The sequence below is a fragment of the Hemitrygon akajei genome, chromosome 12 (assembly GCF_048418815.1).
Source record: "Hemitrygon akajei chromosome 12, sHemAka1.3, whole genome shotgun sequence".
Lineage (NCBI taxonomy): Eukaryota > Metazoa > Chordata > Chondrichthyes > Myliobatiformes > Dasyatidae > Hemitrygon > Hemitrygon akajei.
The window spans coordinates 21722311-21737434 of record NC_133135.1 but is presented as its reverse complement, the minus strand read 5'-3'; the positions used below and the strand labels follow the sequence as shown (position 1 = coordinate 21737434).

The 15124-nt window shown below is 35.9% G+C and overlaps 1 protein-coding gene across 3 annotated transcripts in view; it reads right to left on the bottom strand.

The window, feature by feature from the left end:
• The window catches only part of fnbp1l (formin binding protein 1-like), a 154906-nt gene continuing 139782 nt past the window's right edge, over window positions 1-15124 (bottom strand). Inside the window, exons 11-16 of one of the 3 annotated variants that reach the window (XM_073062702.1) lie at window positions 14804-14818; window positions 12773-12882; window positions 10960-11092; window positions 9152-9267; window positions 7654-7808; window positions 1-3701 (exon numbers count right to left, since the gene is read on the bottom strand). In XM_073062702.1, the coding sequence (XP_072918803.1) occupies window positions 3523-3701; window positions 7654-7808; window positions 9152-9267; window positions 10960-11092; window positions 12773-12882; window positions 14804-14818 (708 nt within the window). In that variant the 3' untranslated portion in view covers window positions 1-3522. The remainder of the gene's footprint in view (window positions 3702-7653; window positions 7809-9151; window positions 9268-10959; window positions 11093-12772; window positions 12883-14803; window positions 14819-15124) is intronic. The other 2 variants (XM_073062701.1, XM_073062700.1) reach the window with 2 other exon arrangements.

Genomic DNA, 15124 nt, shown 5'->3' with positions numbered 1-15124 from the left:
TTTGGAATACATTAATTTATTTAACAATTTTCAACAAAAGTATTTTAAACAGATCTTAACAGTTTAAAAAAACAATCAAAAATTAACATGTGCATAAAGGTCATTAATTCAAAACCTTGACTGCTTCCCATTCTACATTCTACTTTGCCTGACAACTTATCAGTGACAATTTAACCAGATCCTCACACTGTATACAACTTTAACTTTTAAGATATGTGCAAGAAAAACCCCTCCTTCAGTTGTTCGCCTCTTTACTCATATTTGTAATTTTACTCACAAAAAAGCAGCATCTAAAATTACATACGAAGCAAAAGCATTACAACATTACAAACTGGCTAACAGTTTGCTCCAGTAACCTAACTGCAGATTTACAGCTACGGAAAGAGTATATTTTCTATCACATTCTAGCACTTTCACAGTTAATTTGCTATATAAATTAAGACAATTCAGATTATACAGTGCCTACTTGGGAGATTGTGTACCATTGTCAATATTTTTAGTGGTTTACTCAATGTACAAAAAAATGGCCACTAGGTTGCAGGAAATTCATTAATTTGATGATTCTTTAAAATATATACATACCTATTACAGGGAAGCATGTATATTTCATTTTTTCTTTAGTTTAGCTTTTGAGATTCATTTAAGCCAAGCTTTCCTCAACATTAAGGTCAACATCACAGATGATTTTTGTCTGCAATCAGTCTGCCACAATTTATAGTTATTTTTCAGGAACTCTATGCAACAAGAATAATTTTCTGATGTACAGTGTCTTCCTTTTTATTGCAAAGACAAAGTTCCTTTTTAAAAAACAAAACTTAAAATGGTGTTGCTAACCAATGTAAATATCAGGCAATCGATAATGCTTTCTGTAGTCGGCATGTGTAATTTAGTCAAGAAACACTGCAAAATATTGTTGGATTGTGTTTTAAAGTAATAGGTTTTCAGCAAATTGTACATTTTTCAGGACAAAAGATAGTTTCACATTTGTGATTTCTATACAGCATAGTATACAGAAGCAAACAAAGCACTAAATCATATTTCCAATGCTTACACAACTGATCAATTGTACCTAGCATTCTTTTCTCCCCCAACAAATAATGGGTTTCTTTGCAGCATTAAGTAAACTGTACTACAAATCACAAAACCCTTTACTTCAAAAAGATATTGCTGAGAACACTTTTCCTGTCACTTGAAAAAACTCCATTTCAAGTAAACCAAAAATGAAAAACACAAATATGAGAAATGTTTGGTTCCTTGTTTGTTGAATTTGAATTAAGCAGACATTATATATTTATTACAATAGAATTACAGTTCAGAACACAGGTTGACTAAGGATTTAGCAGAAAAACAAAGTTGGCATTTGAAGCAGTCTAGAATACCCTGGAGAATATAATATCTACACTTTTGTTACTCAAATTAATAAAAGTGCGTATGGGTTAGATTATCCACAATATCCACAAAATTCAATAAAGCCACACGATGACGAGGCTACTCCAAATTACAACACCTGTACAGCTGTTCGTATTAAACCAGAGCTTTGCATGAACTAAAAAGTTATTCCCAGGAGTTGGCCAGAATGGAAAAATATTACAAACTCTAATTTAAAAAAAACACATTCATCACAAATCAATTTAGTTAACCAGTACAAATATTTAGTATTTTAAAAACAATACAGTATAAATATTGACTGAAAGATTAGTTGCACACTTCCTCTGGTACCTTATTATAATACATTTGTATAGTAGGTCTACTAGATCAGTAGCTGAAGTACTGACAGAATATACAAGACAGTCAAAATTGATGAGCTGCCATATACTTGCAAATGTAAGCCTTTTTGTGATACTATTGGAAACAATGGCAGTCAGCAGATTTAGGCACTCTTCTGTAAAATAGTTGATTTAAGGCAGCAGCTGCAATACGAGATAGTGGTAAAAATAAGTGGCTGGGTGTCTTGAAAAAGCTCACGATGTACACCTCACATGGTTTCTGCCCAAATGTCTCTTCACAATGGCCCATTTCGTTTTCCTGAAGCCACATGTTGTTTTCAGTTGCATTTCCATTGAATCTTAGTCATCAATGATTAATCCAATTCTCAAAACCAAATGCGGGCCAAAAGCAAGGAGGGAGGAGAATTTGTAAACCATACACTAACAATGAAAAGTTGCACCTACTGTTTTGTCAGAGATCTTCAACACTGGCAATCAACATGCCACTATTTCCATGCAGTACTGATAGCAGCACAAATGAAAAATGGTATGGAACTACAGAAATGAAACATTTAGAAAGGATTATGCTAGGGATTGCACATCAACAAAACAGGCCAACCACAGTACAGTCTAGACATCTCTAAAATCAATATTTAGTGTGATTTACATAAGCATGCAACAGCATGTTAGGGCGAGCATGTAGGATGGCACAGGCAGACTATGTTTTTAGAATACCATTGGATGGTAAAGTCAATCTGTAACACTTCACCTGGGTTGATATAAATACCTTTGACATAAATACTGTACTGTTGATTCACCAGGTACGATGTGAATGGTGTTAATTGTGTTAGTGGCAAAACCAACCATTATCAAACATGCAGGTTCCTCCTCACTCCTCATCTACCAGCCTCTACCTTTCAGCAATTGCGCTTTCCCCACCCCAGAAAACAGCTGCATGCAACCTCCTTCAATGCCTCGCCCAAAGTTTCAAGAACCCAAAGATCAATTCAGGAACCTGCAGTCCAGGGAGAAAGAAAGAAAGCACCATTACTAAATTCAGCTGGGACAAACAAAAAATAATTAAAGGTAACAGGAAAAAGTCTCTTAAATTATATGGTAGAAGTTTTTAACCATATAATGCCAAAAGTAAAACAAAATTGCACCAAAGTGTTGAAAGATGTTACATTAAAATCAACCGATAATCAGATTTTTGCTTTGGTAGCTTGCAAAATAATTCAATTAGAGTGCAGTAAAATGCAGATTAATTTCCATTTAAAAAATGTAACAGGAATGTAATAAACACTTCAATGTGCCTTCCCATCATCAATACTCAAATTGTTTATTTTGGATCACTTATAAAATTTTTTGCTTAAAAAGTGACAAAGAAAAAGACTTTTAGTTTGTAAATCCACATACTTCAAGCTAAAAGTTTATATTCCAATAAAAATTAAAAAAAGAAACAATAGCTGCAATAATCAACTAAAAAAGATAGAAAATACTGAGACCCTTCACCTATATACATATTTACAAAGTTTAAGGCAACAGGAATAATGGAAAGAATTAATAGTATCATGTAACAATAATAGAGTCTAACAGTTTCTGAATACCAAGTCATGGAGTAATTCAGGGACTGCATTCATGCACAAAATTTAACTTTTAAGAAAAAAAATTAATTAACTCAGCTCACATGGTGAACAAAGAATTTTGAAAAAGGAACACAAAGTATAAGCATTCATTTTCTTGATGTTCCTTCACCTTTCCTTTAATTTAAAATTAATTTCCCTCTTGACTACAATTGGACTTTAGCTGCTTATATTTATATGTATGTAACTGCACCTTTACTGTTTTTCTCTAGAGTAATATCTATATACGACGTTGGCACATAGCCTTCTTGTCCATTCTGTTTCCTTGCCCTTGTCCAGCCGTCGCCTTTATCTTCTTCAATAACATACAATACCTCCCCTTCTTGCATTGATAATGTCCCTTCGTTCTGACCTGCAAAGGAGGAAAATATAGAAAGGTCTGATTGCAATATAATTAATTCACAGAATATTATAGCTCAGAGACAGGGCAGCTGAACCACACAAGATGTGCTGGCTCCTTGGAGGGATCAGAATCAGATCTATTATCACTGATTTATGTTGTGAACATTGTTAATTTACTTTTAATTACAAAATAAATGGTGCAAAAGATGAATAATGAGGTGGCATTCATTGGTTCATTGACTGATCAGAAATATGACGACGAAGGGAAAAATGCTGATCTTAAAATATTGAGTGTGTGTCTTCAGGCTCCTGTATCTCCTTCCTAATGGAGTAATGCAAAGAAGGCATGCCCCGCATAGTCACCCAATTAGATAATTGATGAAGGCAAGGCGGTGAATGGTGTCTCCGTGGACTTTAGCAAAGCATGGGAGGTTGGCCAAGAAGGTTCAGTTGCTTGGCATTCAAGATAAGATAGCAAATTGGATGAGACATTAACTTCATGGGAGAAGCCAAAGAATGGTAGTAGATGGTTGACTCTCTGACTGGAGACCTGAGACTAGTGGTGTGCCACAGGGATCAGTGTTGGGTCCACCATTGTTTGTCATCTACATTAACAATATGGATGATAGTGTAGTAAACAGGTTCAGCAAATTTGTGGATGAAACCGAGATTGTGGACGTAGTGGGCAGTATGCAAGGCCTTCAAAGCTCACAGAGATCTGGTCCAGCTGGAAAAAATGTGCTGAAAAATGGCAGATGGAATTTAATGCAGACACGTGTGAGGTTTTGCACTTTGGGACGACAAACCAGGGTAGATCTTACATGGTGAGCAGTAGGGCACTGAGGAGTATGGTAGAACACAGGGATCTGGGAATCCTTCAAATGGCGCCCCAGATAGACAGGGTTTTTACAAAGAGCTTCTGTCATGTAGGCCTTCATACATCAAAGTATTGATTACAGGAACTGGGATCTTATGTTGAAGTTGTATAAGACATTACGAGGCTTAATTTGGAGTAATGTGAGCAGCTCTGGTCATTGATCTACAAGAAAGGTATCAATAAGATTGAAAGAGTGCAGAGAAAATTTACAAGGATGTTGTCAGGACTTGAGGACCTGAGCTATAGGGAAAGGTTGAATACGTTAGGACTTTACTCCCTAGAGTATAGGAGAATGAGAAGAGATGATAAAAGTATACAGATTTATGTGGGATACAGTCAGGGTAAACATAAGTAGGTTTTACCATTGAGGTTGAGTGAGACTATAACTAGAGGTAATCGGTTAAGGATGAAAGGTGAAATGTTTACAGGAACATTAAGGGGAACTTTTTCCACTCAAAGGGTAGTCAATGTGGAACAAGCTGTCAGCAGAAGTGGTGGATGTGGGTTCGATCTCAAAATTTCAAAATGATGGGAGGGGTATGAAGGGCTATGGTCTGGGTGAAAGTTGATGGGACTAGTCAGATTAATAGTTTAGTACCGACTAGATGGACTGAAGGGCTTTTCCATTCTGTAGTGTTCTCTGACTATAAATGATTTTACTCAAAAAATTGTCCTTTCTATCTGTACAACAGCAAATATTAGATTCAAAGCCAATTCCAGTGCCTATAAAAAGTATTCACCCTCCCCTTGGAAGATTTCATGTTTTATTGTTTTACAACACTGAATCACAGTGGAGTTAATTTGGATACATTTCACACTGATCAACAGAAAAGACTCTTCTGCGTCGAAATGAAAACAGATTTCTACAAAGCAATCTAAACTAATTGCAAATGTAAAACACAAAATAATTGATTGCTTAAGTATTCATCCCCCTCAAGTCAGTATTAGTGGATGCAACTTTTACAGCAATTACAGCCTTGAGTCTGGATGGATAGGACTTGATCAGCTTTGCATTTTCCCCCCATTTGTCTTCTTTAAAAAATACTCCTCAAGCTCTGTCAAACTGCATTGGATCGTGAGTGAACAGCCCTTTTCAAGTACAGACACAAATTCTCAATTGGATTGAGGTCTGGACTCTGACTTGGCCACTCCAGGACATAACTTGTTGTTTCTAAACTGTGTAGCTTTGGCTTTACTTTGGGGTCACTGTCTTGCTGGAAAACAAATCTTCTCCCAAGTCGCAGTTCTCTTGCAGACTGCAATCTGGTTTTTCTCCAGGATTTCCCTGAATTTTGCTGCATTCATCTTACCCTCTACCTTCACAAGCCTTCCTGGGCCTGCTGCAGTGAAACATCCCCAGAGCATGATGCAGCCACCACCATGCTTCACGGTAGGGATGGTGTGTTTTTGATGATGTGCAGTATTGGGCTTATGCCAAACACAACGTTTAGTCTGATGGCCAAAAAGCTCAATTTTGGTTTCATCAGACTATAGAAACTTCTTCCAGCTGACTTCAGAGTCTCCCACGTGGCTTGTGGCAAACTCTAGCCATGTGAGTTTTTTTCAACAGTGGCCTTCTCTTTGCCACTCTCCCATGCAGCTGTGACTGGTGAAGCACCCGGGCAACAGTTGTTGTATGCACAGTCTCTCCCATCTCAGACACCAAAGCTTGTAACTCCTCCAGAGTTGTCATAGGTCTCTTGGTGGTCTCCCTCACTAGTCCCCTTCTCGCACAGTCATTCAGTTTTTGAGGATGGTCTGCTCTAGGCAGATTTACATCTATGCCATATTCTTTCCATCTCTTGATGATTGACTAAAATGTACTAAATCTTCTTGTATCCATCTCCTGACTTGTTCTTTTCAAGAACCTTTTTGTGGAGCTGCTTGAAATGTTCTTTTGTCTTCATGATGTAGGCTTTGCCAGGATATTGACTCTCCAGCAATCTGGACCATCTAGATACAGGTGTATTTTTACTACAATGAATTGAAACACCTTGAATGCACACAGAATGCACAAATGGATCTCCATTTAACTAATTATGTGACTTCTAAAACCAATTGACTGCACCAGTGATGATCTGGTGTGTCATATTAAATGGGGTGAATACTTTTCTGCAGATCAGTGTCAAAGAAAGCCAAATTAAATCCACTGTGATTCAATGTTGTAAAACAATAAAACATGAAAACTTCCAAGGGGGGGGGGGGGTGTGGAATACTTTTTAAAACATTGACCACTGAGCTTCTCAGTAGAAATGTAGCAAGTGCAGCTGTCACAATACTATTCACACAGTATTGAGGGAGGGCCAAGTGCCAAAAAACACGGTAAATATTGAGAATACGGAAACACATGCAAATGGGCACTGGAAATATTAGCTGTTGAAGATGTATCAATGACAACAACAAATGCTGCTAACTATTTATCCTACAGACTTGGACTTCAATACTGAGTATCAAATGACAAAGGTTTTTAAGTTATCACATTGAACAAATGTGATTGAGATCTATTATGATAGTGTTGATTATGGTGGATCAGAAGCTAAGTTTGAGGGAAAAGTGTCTTGGAAACACTGGAGTGGAAGCATATCCACAACATCTTTTTCCTCAAAACGTGGTGCACTGAAGGGCTAAGGGGTGATCTATCAGATGCTTATATTATTAAGGGTAGTCAGAATCTTCCCCCCCCCCCTCCCCAAGATATGGGAGCATAAAACTAGAAGGATTAGGTTTAGGGTGAGAGGGCAGAAATTGGAAGGGAAAGTTTTTCCACATAAAGCACAGTGGTTAAATACACCAGAAGCAGCAGCAGAGGCAGGTACAATTACATTTGGAAGGCACTTAGATAGGAAAGGAACAGAGGGATACAGGGCTAAAGCAGAAAAATAGGATTAGTGTGGACAGGCACAAAGCTGGTATGGGTGAGTTAGACTAAAGGAGCTAATTATATGCTGTAAAACTATATTACTCTAGTATCTACCAAACTTCCCAACTTTAACATAGCCCAAAAAAAAGTTCACCCTTTATGGAAAAAACATTTAGTTTCAAAAAAAGATTCACATAAAATTCAGATCATACTGAAAATGTTTACCATCAAATGGGTACAATGCTTTGCAGTGGCCAATAGCAGGTAAAGGTTCATCATCTTCAAATTCATCATCAAATTCAACATGGCGGTGTGGTTCTGAATATCTCTGGTGTGCTCTCTGCTCTTGGTTTGGATCATCTGTATAACTCCCATCAGGGCTGATGAAAGCAAAGTAAAACAAGAATTAGTAGTAAGAAGTTTATTTAATAAAAATCAATGCCTGTAAATATTTATTCTTGAAAGTAACTGGATGCATTTTAATTATAACCATTAGAAAACAGCTATTCATGGAGTTTTCCCAAGTATTCTAACATATATCAAGTAGCAGCATCAACTTCCTCTAAGATTTTTGTAACATAGAGGATTAAGGAAATACTCCTCCAATTAATAGCTAGATAATTGCCAATAACATGCTAGAACTTCAAATAAATTTTACCTTTAAGTGAACGAATCTGAGGTATGAATCAACCACTGACATTTGCCCAAGCACCCAACCTCCACATGAACATGAAAAAATGGCTTTTTGAAGCATGCAACTTCAAAATGACTGGTCTGGTTCAGCAAGATAGTCTCAACCAGTCGACCTTTAAACAGGGCTATCTTTTAAAAAAAAATAATTTTAAATGTTACGCAGTCTTTACAAAACTGGACATTCTTTGATGCTGACATCACATATGCAAAGTCCAAGTGGTTATCAACTACAAGCAGCAGAGATGAGCAGCCATTGGACATTACTGCCTTGCAATATATTTCCCCAAATTCTTATTATTTTTGTTTTGGAGTACAATGTTATTGCCAGCAATGTTTGTCATAGTTTACAGAAAGCAGGTCCCAAAACCTAATGAGACTTCATAAATTGCAGCAAGCCAGTAACAGGTTTAATTGGAAAATAATGTGCCATGTATCTATAGGTCAGGCAGCATCAATGAAAGGAATAAATAGTCAATGTTGCAGGCGTAGTCCCGATGAAGGGTCTTGGCTTGAAACATTGACTACTTCTTTCCATAGATGCTGCCTGACCTGGAAAGTTCCTCCGGTATTTTGTGTGTATTACTCTGGATTTCCAGCATCTGCAGAATCTCTTTTGTTTGTGGCCATGTAATTATAAGACACTTTTACATGTTTCATGATTGTTTGAATGTTTTAAAAAAAATATCTATCACTATTAACAAGTGTTACTTGTATAAAATACAATGCAATTCTTTCTTTAATACTCCTTATCATCTAGGCTCTGCTGATTTGGAGAATATTAAGGAAAGATTTGACCCCAGAGTCAGTTCAGGATTTACTGTACAATACTATTGAAATACTTCTGTTTTCAATTGAGTTAAAATGCTTGTTTATAGTTGACCTTTGTTGAGTAGTTTGAAGGGCAGGAAAATAAGTATTTCTTCAAAATAACCACTGTATGTGAATTATAAGTCAATAATTAATGGTTGCTTTAGAAAGAGGTATCAAAACTAGATCACAATCCTTTAACAATTAGGAGCTGAATGTGTACCTCTCTCTCCCAGGCGTTCCATGATGATTAGTTTCAGTAGGACGCTCGCATGCAGTACTACCACTTAATCGTCTGTCTCCTCTTCCACTTGTTCTTTCAACCTCAGCAAGCCATGCCTTAAAGAGATTAACATAGTGTTAGCTACCATTAGATAATTAATATTAACTCATTTGAGGTAATCATTTATAGCATAATCAGCTTAATAAATAGATTAAAATTAAATAAATGAATGCTTTAGTCCAAAGGACTCTTTTTACAGTGGAATCTCAAATATCTGCTATAATAGTCAAGTCCCCTACTACCAGTAGGTATTTAAGTTCCACTGCCAATTACATAGATCTAAAAGCACGAGTATTAATATACTAAAAGACCCAAAGTCACTCATTGTTTTTCAACTCAATGAGTAATTGTCCCAATTAATTTCTCAACTCATTAGTATTTTACATTAAACAGAAGCAGGGTTTTGATAAGGTGACAGTCACCATTCTACCCCATGCAAGCATCCAGCAGAATCAACAAATACTATTAACCTTCAGATACCAATCTAATGCCCACATTAGATTTGTATCCTTCTATGCTTTATCTACTCAAATGCTTGCCTACATATCTTTCAAATGAAGCAAATGTACAGTATTAGATTCCACCACCTCTGGCAGTGCCATTTTACTTTCAGGCTTCCAGAACTTGAAGTACCTTGCTCAAGTGAAAGACATACCACTCATCCCCAAATACCTCCATGTAATCAGGCATTATACAGAAGACTACGTTTCCCCCAAGTTCTAGCAGAGAACACAGAAACAAAAGTAGGCCGCTTAGCCCCTTGAGCCTGCCTAGCCATTCCATAAGACTATGGCCAACCCGTAAAGCCCTCAATCTCTCTTTTTTAACCAGTTCCCTGTAACTCTCAATTTCTTGCTTTCAAATATTTATCTCTGCACTAAATATATATAATGACTAGTTTCTACCACTCTCAGAAACAGAGAATTCCATAAATTCACTATCCAAAGAAATAAAAACTATATTTGAAAAAATTTGCACACTTTACTTTTTAAAATCAGCCCCTTACTGATAGAAATATTATAACTGTCAATACACATTTTCAACAAAATTACATCAGGAAAGAGGAACCCATAAGACAGAGAAGTGATAGGAGGCCATTTTACCACTTGTGCTTGTTTTGGTAAGCAATAAAATCATGGATGATCTTTTACCTCAGTGTCACTCTTCTTGATTACCTTAATACCTAAATATCAGAAATTATACAGAAAGCCATGAACCAGCATGCTCCCTGTACCGTACAATATGATAGCCTCTGGAACTACAAGCCTATCAAAAATTCCACTGGGATAAGATTGGTTAGATTTCCCATCCATTTATCTTAAATTTGCCTTCATTTGTACGGTTCCAACTACAGGTACAGATCTCTATTAGCTCGTCAAAGTAATTCTTCGAGGACAATATTAAAAGTTATTAAACCAATTCAGAAAAAATATTTCGAGGAAGAGGTTTTCCAATGAAAAACATCTGTACTTTTAATAAAGTTAGTGGAAGCATTCAGCAGCAGGAACCTTTGCCGAGAAACACCAAATCAACTATAATTTCCCACATGCCAGCAAAATGAGGAGCTAACTCAGCATTAAGAATCAATCTACAATACATGTCACATCTATAAACTACAACAGACTACACACTTAGGATGAATTGTACTCAAATATATAAGAAAAATCAGATGCGCCACTTTAATTCCAAGCCCTTCTAAATTTCTAACACTATGCGGCCAAAGGTGCAACACACATTTTCAAAGTTACCTCGTTCTTTTGAATCTCATAACGTAGCTTGTCAATATTGCTCATGGTCTCTGCTATCTTTGGATTCAAACTACTAGAATCACCCATCTGGGGATTTCGTTCATAAACATCTTTCATTTTGTTTAAGGCATCTCTAGAAAAATAAAATTTAATTCCATGTTATTGAATTATTCCATGTAAAATGTCTTAAAATTATGTGTCTTATCACTCCAATTTTCATCACTGTTGTCAGGTTAAATTAGAAGCACCCAAATAAATTAGATATTTAAAAGCCTATTGCAGTATGTTAAATAATTAATACAGAGTCCTTAATTCAGTTATTTTTTAAATTACAACACAGCATTAATGTGAGCATAATTCAGTAAATGCATATAGATATTAGTGGCACATATTTTTCAAATAGGTTTAATATGGTGTGAAGTATCTAGAAAATTAATAGACTAGCTATTATTTTCAAAGAAAAGTCAGTTTAACATATTCTGTATCAGATGCATATTTAAATAAAGCTAGCTTTTCTTAGTTCAAATTTATGCTAAACTTTAATTAGCCATAACTTAGGTTAAATTGAATTGGTAAACTGTAGTTTTCCCTGTGCCATTATCCTACACTTATTAGCTTGCAACAAACTGAAATTAAAATAGAAAATGCTGGAAATACTCAGCATTTCTGGCCTGGCAACATCAATTAGGAGAGGAACAGAATTATTATTTCATCAGCAAGGTCTTCTTAAATTTTAATTCTGTTCTTCTGTTCTGTTCTTCCCACAGGGACTACTGTTGCATTTCCAGCATTTTGTGATTTTTAACATCAGATTTCCTTTTTGAGCAAAATATCCAGCTAGCTTCACTCTTTCAACTGGCAATGAAACTCGCCTTTGCCAACACTGAAAACAAAAAAGGGTTTCAAAGGTTTAGGTGATCCAAACAATTAGCTTCAAACAAGAAATTTACATTGCACAAATTAAAATTGTACTTCAGACAACGGAGGTCAAAGTGTAACAAAAACCAATACCTTAAAATGATATGACAGAACATGACAGACTACCTGCCCAAACTATAGCATGTAGAGCTTTGGCAAAAGTAATAGGACCAGTCTATTAGTTAATTGAGTCTATTTTTGTTTCTACTGCTATGCTGAGTAAGTTATTCAATGTTACATGGTATAAAAGATCCCACAGTCATTTCACTAACCTGGAGGCAACAAGTCCAATTATTGTAGCCCTGGAGGCATCACCTAACCCAGTCTGCATCATGTAGTGAATCTAAGAACTGTGCCTAATATGGCCAAATGCAACACTAGGGCTTCTGCCTACCAACCTTCAAGGAGGTTTGTGCTCCATTTAAACCATTTCCATTTAAAACAATTCAATTATAACAAAAAAATGAATTCACCTGTTTAGTCTATTATTAGAAAGATAAAGGTCAAACATTAAATTATCCCCTTACTTAATCACATTCAAAAACAGTTTTATTTTTCCCTATCCTATGGAGAGCGAAGTACATGAGACAATTGCAACTTTAATCACAAAGTCAATGCCAATAATCATTCAATGATCTGCTTTTAAAATTAAAAATACACCCATTACCTGAAATGTAAAAATGTTAAACATACTGGTATTGTGACAGCTCAAAAGTAAATAATTAACAAAACCTTATTAATACTATAATTATTGTTAATATTCCATCTGTGGTTTTTTTCTAGTTTTGTCCTAACATAGTGTACAAAGATTTAATATATTCAAAATGAAGGCACAAACTTAAGATTTTCCACACAATGCCACCTCTCCAACCAGTACAATTTAGCCTGTTCAGACCTTTGGTCTATTTCCTTCTGGTATTCCTTGTTAAGCTCATCAATCTTTTGCTGAAGTCTCTTGCGCCTCTGTTCTGGTGGCAGATGACTAAAGTCTTCTGATGCAGTGCTCTGAAACAAAGATTGAAACAATGTTTATCCCATTCTTTGTACCTTGCAGTCAAATCAGCTTGTATACATATATCACAGAAGCACCGACATCAACTTTAAACCATACATGGTTACAGATTAGCTTAAAGCGGGTTATCTTGTGCAGCACAATAAATCCGGAAAATTTACCATAAGCAGCAAGATTTATTGTAAAGAACTACAAATTTCTTTTCCAAGCATTACATGAAATAAAAATATGCTTTAAGCATGCCTAATAACAATATATCACTTGCCACAACAAATCACTATCTCCATTAAAATATATACAGTACATTCCAATTCAAAAGACAGCATTTATTACGGCACTCACACACCCCTAAAATGTTTCAATGCAATTGCTCACTTTCTATACATGATCCTTTGTGAGTAATGTTAGTTAGAGATACAGTGAGGAATAGGTCCTTTGAGCCACACCACCCAGCAACCCCATTTTTATCCTAGCCTCATCACGGGACAATTTACAATGAACGATTAACCTACTAACAAGTAGATACAGAGGACCTGGAGAAAATTCATGCATTCCACACGGAGGATGTACAGACTCCTTATAGATAATGTCTGAATTGAATTCTGTACTCAGATGCCCCGAGCAGCAATAGCACTATGCTACTATGCTACTGCAGTTGATCATTAGCAGGTAATTAAAAAATAGATCTCCCCGCAAGAGCTAACTTTTAAAAAGAAATTGGTAGTTGTTTTTGTTAAGGCTCAGGCATATTAGATCCACACACACATTTTATCACAGCAGTACTGCATTGGAACTCTGAACTGTTGTGCAGAACTGTTATGAAAAGTTAGAGAAACAACTTTCTGGTGTTCCCAATAATTCACAAATGTACACAGATACACATTGATTATTGACAGAACAGATTGATGCATCTTTTGCCACCCAAAACTGTCAAAGTAGCACAAAAATGGAAGAAGAGAGTCATTAACCTGAAAATGCAGTCCATGTCTGACTGCTTTAGTTGAAGACCTGCAAGATAGGAGGTCAGGAAGAACATTTTCTCCATTTAAAAAAAAAATCCATGTACATTTTTTAAATTGGAACATTCATCATGGATATTTTTTGTTACAAAGCTGTTCCACAATTATTGGTGTTTGTATCTGTGACAACTTGATTCTGAATCAAAATGACATGTAGTCCTGCAGCTGTGATTTGCAATGGAATTGGAATTCATTTATTATTGTCACATGTACTGATGTACAGTGAAAAGCTCGTCTGGCATACTGTTCATACAGATAAATTCATTACAATTTTTCATTGAGGTTTTCTTCAGATAGTGGCCAAAATACTAAATAGAACATTGCATAAAGAAAATATTTATCCTGGAGGAAATGGAAATATGTTATTTGAATGTGGGGCAACAGAGAGGGAGAACAGAAAATACTAAAGCTCAACTCCACTATTGCTAGGTGTTCAGTTTTAATGTGACATTGCTGATGGAAAATGCAGGGTGACCAGAATGAAGAGATAATGCTGCATTTTAAAGGACTTGCATTTCAATGCATACTCCATAAACCAACAAAATTGGAATGGAACATTTTAGGGAAAGTTTTTAAACTTGCCACCCAGCCATAAATCTGGATTAGCTGGCCCACTTACCAATATTAAATGCTATTGACTGAAGAGCAAACTGTATAATTATGCTATCAAAATTCTAAAGGAAAGCAAGGCAACTCAAGTAGTACAAATTCATCAACAGACTTAAAATTAATAAAATGAGCACAAGTCTTAGGCTTAAGCTTTACCAAATATTGTAAAAAAGCAGAATAGAGAAACAAATCAATGCAGCTTTACAATTTTAAAGACACTTTAACCATAAACACATCCACAAAAGCAACAGACGTAGAGAAGCTTTGGGTTCAAAGCTCTGCTTACCAGTTTTAATGAAAACTTCATAGTTCATATGAAGAGAGAAAAGAATCATTATAAACACTCTCCATTTCCACCAATTACAGTTCAAAATAATCAGAATCAAATGCATTTAAGCTGCCGCATCCCCAAGTGGCTTGAATATGACAGTTTCCTCACAAAAATTGAAGACTGTTGCATAATTTTTTTTAAAAACGCAAGCTAACCTCCCTTAATGAGAATCAGAACAGCATTTATTCAATACTAGCCTTTGGGGCAGATAACTTCTTCTTGGATAAGTTATTGAGCTGTCTCTCTGTATCTAAGAGCTGAAAAATCAGTGTCTCC